The following is a 5,649-nucleotide window of genomic DNA, read 5'->3' as shown; positions in this document are numbered from 1 at the left end:
GCTCCCGCGGGGTGGGCCCGACCCCTGCTCTCGGGGCGCTCCGGTGGCGGCGGCGGAGCAGCTCCGACACAGCTCCCGCCTCCCCGCCCCCTCCGCCGGGCCCTTGATCCAATTAACGGGAGCGGGCTCTGTCCAGGCAGGTGGGGCCGAGGTAGGGCGCTGGGAGGGCAGCTGCGGCTCCCGTCGCCGTTCCCCGCCACGGGGAGGGCGTGAGGTCGGCCCTGGGCCTGGGATGAGGAGGTCGCCGGCTGAGGTCTGAGCGGCCGGGCTTCGGTTGTGGTGGGCGGCGCGAGCGGGAGAGTGGCGGCCCTGTGAGGAGCTGCCCGCTCTGCCCTGCCGTGAGGAGTTGGGCTCCTGTCCGTGTTGCCCACTGGCTTTGGAGCTTTAGTCGGTTTTAAGTTAGTTCCCCTGTGTGCTGTGCCGGCCAGCTGGCCTCCGGTGTGCTGGAGCAGGAGTCCCAAGCAGGTTTCCCAAGGCCGGCTCCTACCCAAGTGAAATGCTGTGCTCTTGCTTGTGATCATGGCATGGGTCACTCTCCCTGGGCTTGAAGACTGTCTTCACCTCGGTTTGGCTTGGCATCCATCTTTCAGCCTAATCCTGTTTTCAGTCACTCTCCCTTTCCTCTGAAAACCTCTATCTGAATAATGTGGACATTGTCTTTAAGCCCTCATAGCCTTTAAGATGACACCAGGTGTTTTTGAATGCCAGCCAGCAATTCCATTTCTAACGCCAGGCCCTAGGTGTGATTTCACCATGACGCTGAGGCAGGGCTGTTGTGAGAAGCACTGGGAGACCTGCCTCCTCTTGACTGCTTCCAAGTGAGTTGGGACACAATTCCAAGGACCAACTGTGGGTTTACAGTGATGTTTATTCAACTGGTGGAGAAAGGAAAGACTGAGAGCCTTGCAGGAGGAAGAGAGGAAAGAGTGTGCCATAAATCTGTACTTCCACTTCTCTGCAGCAGTACTTGGATGTTTTTTCTTTACAACTGCCTCAGGTTTCATAAGAGCCGGGAAATTACCTGTACTGATGCCCTTCACATTGCTGTGTTGGAAAGTGGACATTAGGAACTATTCCACTTAAATTCTTTTAAGGCAAATCCTCAGTGCGCGGTCCCTGGAAGATGGGCACCCATGGCAGGTCATTGGCTGGGGTGTAACCATGAGCATCCTTTCAGAAAGTGAGGAAGGATGCTTATCTTGTCCTCAAAGTTAATCACAATTGAGCCTATAAGCAACAACTTTGTTTTTACTAAAACATAACCAAACTCAAGTCTTTGACATAGGTACTCCCTAATTCAATTATGTTCTGAGTTTTTTTCATTCCATTATCAAACTAATGTATCTTAACGAAGTACAGAAAAGGCAAACACCTCATGCATTAATATTCTATATCCAGCGTTTGCCTTTGCTATGTTTTCGTGCTGATTTCTATATTGATAGTCAACGTACTGAGCATCTAAGATAGATAACGTCCATTTGGGACCTGGGGGCTGCTAATACTGATTGCAAGGTGAGGGTACTCCATAGCATGGCTGCTGCAAGCCTTGCCTCCAAGGCTGGAGTGGCTTAGGGAAGATGGGGAGCTCAGGTAAATGAGGTCATAACAACTGTAATATTTTTGTTCATTTTCCTGGTACAGGCAGCTTAGCAATGGTCATGGGATAGGAGGTCAGATAGCGTGATATCTACTCTTTCTCTTTTATCTTCTTAGGATTATATATTTTTTCCTACTTTTTAGTGGAATATAGGCTTGTTTTCACATGCACGGCAAGCTCTAGTTGCTGTAATGGTATACATCAGTAGTCAAACTAAAGTAGCCAAAACCATTTGTGCTTTGGACAAAGATCTTGGCAACAAGGAGGACACCTAATGGTATTACCAATACCATGAAGTTGATCTTAATCACAATTTAGCTTTACCAGACCCGGTGACAAGACAGCTTTATTCTGTGGAAGAGAACCACAACCTGCAACTGTGGCACAGCCTCAACATAATTGTACATCAGACAAAAGGCATCATAAAAATAAGCCTAATATCCTGCCCCCACAGAATTATACTCCTCTGACTTTGCTGCATGTTGTAGTTCAAAGAGTGTGAAATTGTAAATACATATAAGAATATTTTCTCAAATTAGTCTTTCTCTGGCTTGCTCAGAGTACCATACAGACACTGAGCTCTGGGATCCCAGGCTAGTGGTATTTTTTCTGTGGATGAATTGTGTATTGTCTGCTGTTCTTGTCCTTAGTGGATAAAAACTACAAAAATATCTGGTGATTATCTAGAGAGAAAGTAAACTTGGTGTTAGACGTTGATACAAACACTGTATTTAGCATGCAGCCTCACCTTTAGTACTGTGTACAGTCCTGGGGGCCAGAATTTAAGGGTGTTGAAGTCCTCAAATGGGTCCAGAGTTTGGACTTGTCTAGTTTGGAGAAAAGGAGGATAAGGGGTAACCTCATGGCTCCCTACAACTTCCTGAGGAGGGGAAGTAGAGAGGGAGGTGCTGATATCTTCTCCCTAGTATCCAGTGATGGCATGGGAAAGGTTTGAAGCTGCACCACGGGACGTTTAGACTGGATACTAAAAAGCATTTCTTTACTGAGAGCGTAGTCAAACCATGGAACAGGCTTCCTAGAGAAGTGGTTGATGCCACAGTCTGTCAGTGTTGAAGAGGCATCGTGACACCGCCCTTAATACCAGGCTTTGACTTGATCAGCCCTGAACTGGTCAGGCAGTTGGACTAGATGCTCATTGTAGGTCCCTTCTATATGAAAGTCTATTCTATTCCATTCCACTTCTGAAAAATGCTAACTGTGATAGCTCCAATAGGGAAATATGTAGGTTACTCTGTGTGTGCTCTGCATGGGGACAATTCTGCTGGGAGACAAATGGAGTGGGGACAGGAAGTGCACATCTTTGCTGGAGATAACTTGAATAACCATCAGTTTTCTTTGGGATCCTATGATGAAGACTTCCACAGACCTATAGAAGAAAGTGTTGATCACTGTCAAGATATGAAGATTTTTTTTTCTATAGTAGTTTTTCTTCCCAGAAATCAAACCTTTGAGGCTTCAGAAGCAAGAAGGGAAGTGCTGTGTTCAATTTTTCCTCTTGCTGTATTTTGCTAATGGATACAGTTCTAAGAAGAATGGAGTGTATTAGAGAAGTGCCTGGTAAGACTTGCTGATCGGGTTGATATATATGTTCAAAGCCAGATTGTGTTTGTCTGTGGTTATCATTTTTGTGTATGGCATTCTAATACAGGATGGCAGCAACTAATACGACTTTGTTACTGTTCAGGGAAAAAGCATAGAGACTGGGTGTTTGTTGTTTTTCCATTAGTTTTTTCTGTGCATTTCCTAATATGTGAGAAAATGCATAGGTAACTATAGTTATAGCACAAAAAATACCAACACTCAAAACGAAACCCTAAAGCCCCACAGTTCAAGGCATGGCTATGTACAGATATTTTAGGACCGGTGTTCATAGCCAGCTGTGGGTGACTGCACCTTAATTACTGAGCATAGGCACTGGGAGGCCTGAAGCCTGGGATGCTACTGCTCTGGAGGTAAGGGATAAGGTTCACCACACAACATGGCCCCTTTGCAGGTGGAGGGGAAGTGCTGGTACCTTCCGCTGTGTTGGTAGGGCTCTTCCTTCCCCATTCTTGTCAGCTTCGTCATGTAAGGTCTGGTACTCTCCGAACTGCTCTTGACGTGACTTTTTTATATGCTTTTGAAGCGCATTTTTTTTCTGTTGGTTTCTGACACCAGGTGTGTTTTCTTGTGTAAGTTGTGTTTTGAAATAGTATCTTTTTTTAGTTGCTGTTGGTTACTGTATCTGGGGCCCTTATCAACCAGGTTTAATAAGCCAGTTTGGTGCTCTAGAAACCAATAAGGTACGTAAGATTGTTGAGTGCTGCACCGAAACAACAACAACAGGCAGACAACGGACACCTTCAGCCGCCTCCCGTGCAGTCCGGCTCCGGCGGAGTCGGAGGTGCTGCCCACGCCGATCGCCGGGGAGGCCGGCAGGGGTAAGGGCGGTGGAGGCGGGCAGGGGCTGGGCCGGCACCCCGCGCCCTCTCTGGCTTCCCTCTGCCGAGGCCGGTGCCCCTCAGCGGCGAGGGGCGGGCGGGGGCCGCCGTGGCCGCGCTAGGTTCGGCTCTGCTCTCCGGGGCCGGGCGGGGGCCGCTGACCCCCGTTCCCGCCCCGGTTATGAAACCGCGGGGGAGGGGCCGGTGCCGCCCGCCAACCGCGGCGGCGCCGGGGGAGCCGAGGCCGGCGGAGCGCAGGTGAGAGCGAGGCGGCCTTTCTCGGCCAAGCCGTAGGGGCGCCGGGCCGGGCCGGGCCGGGCCGGGGCTGTGGGGCGGCCTCGCGAGGCCCAGAGCCGCCGTGTGCGCGCTATTTGGGGAAGCCTGCGGAGTGCCCGCCGAGCTATATTTGTATATAGCCATGTATTTAAATATATATAGCCGTGGCAGCCATTTAGGAATTCTGAATAAGTTCAGCGCGAGCACGGGATAAGCCCCTGGATGTGCTTCGGGGAGGATCCGCCGGGGGGATGCGTGTGACGCATCGCCCGCCGGCTGCGAGGGAGGCTGTGGGAGGCCCGCGCCTTTCCTCAGGGGCCTGGTGGCGTTGTGGTCGTCACAGCACGGGACACGAGGGGCTGCATTCCCGTCGCTCTCGGTGGAGCAGCCCGGGTGTGGTTGCCAGCCAGTGCAGGAGCCCAATCCAAATACCAGGTGGTGGTTGTGAGTAAAAGTGGCCGCTAAACTGGAAATGCCTTCTGAGCACGGTTGTTGGAAGATCAATTAGCCCAGGCCATCACCATGAAAGCTGAATCTGAAGAGTTCTGTGTTAGCTACTACTGAAAAAGTTAGGATATTATGTGGTTTCACAGATTTACTTTATGCAGATCTGTGTGTTTCAGGCTTAAAAGTTCGGTAGAAGAACATCTATCAAAACATATTCTAGTGCTTTAGGATACGTTAGTTTTCATAGGTGAACAAAGAAGAGTTTATTGAACCTCTTCCCCTCTTCAGCAGGGCACAACAAAAAGCCAGTGCCATACCGATGAAAGAGGGTACAGGTATAATCACTACTTTCAGACCACTGGCGTATGTTTCATTCCAGTTTTCTTTTCTGCTCTCTAGTTAGAAGTGTGTGACAGTCTTACCTTCCTTGCTTTGTTTGCTTTCAGTGGTCAGACAGGATGGCTCCAGTGAACCAGCCAAAGGACAAGGAGTGTGAGAGGGTGTATCAGCATTGGCCAGAAGAGGCAAAATCAGCTGGGAAGAGGAAAGCGGACTATGAGAAACTGGGGAATGAGACACAAGCAAAGAGGTTGTTTGTGAGAAAAACATCTAAACCCCCAGGGAAAATTGGTAACATTTCCTCAGATCCTTACTGTTTTCTCTCTACCAGACTTACTGCAAATGATAGGCTTTGACTAATTAAAGAGGGAGAATGCCAAGAAATGTGTTCAGACATGAGTGTTCAGATGGTGTTATATATTCAAGTGATAGGTGGGCATCCTCCAATTTTCTGTGTAGTGAGTTCGTGTGCATGCATGCATGTTTAATTCTTGAGACCTGTACCCCTTGGCGAAAGCGTGCTCCCTGAAGATGCTGTCATTTGAGCTC

General features: G+C 49.2%; 1 protein-coding gene across 8 annotated transcripts in view; it reads left to right on the top strand.

Moving 5' to 3' along the window:
• The window catches only part of DDB2 (damage specific DNA binding protein 2), a 50,874-nt gene that overhangs the window by 32,525 nt on the left and 12,700 nt on the right, over positions 1-5,649 (top strand). Inside the window, exons 1-2 of one of the 8 annotated variants that reach the window (XM_032692180.1) lie at positions 16-136; positions 5,208-5,391. In XM_032692180.1, the coding sequence (XP_032548071.1) occupies positions 5,220-5,391 (172 nt within the window). In that variant the 5' untranslated portion in view covers positions 16-136; positions 5,208-5,219. Of the gene's footprint in view, positions 1-15; positions 137-1,330; positions 3,176-3,646; positions 3,776-3,905; positions 4,039-4,188; positions 4,297-4,644; positions 5,097-5,207; positions 5,392-5,649 lie in introns of those variants that run through there. The other 7 variants (XM_032692183.1, XM_032692182.1, XM_032692185.1 and 4 more) reach the window with 7 other exon arrangements.

This window comes from Chiroxiphia lanceolata, chromosome 6 (genome assembly GCF_009829145.1).
Source record: "Chiroxiphia lanceolata isolate bChiLan1 chromosome 6, bChiLan1.pri, whole genome shotgun sequence".
Lineage (NCBI taxonomy): Eukaryota > Metazoa > Chordata > Aves > Passeriformes > Pipridae > Chiroxiphia > Chiroxiphia lanceolata.
Note: the sequence above shows the minus strand (reverse complement) of the source record. Positions and strands in the feature narration are given on the sequence as shown.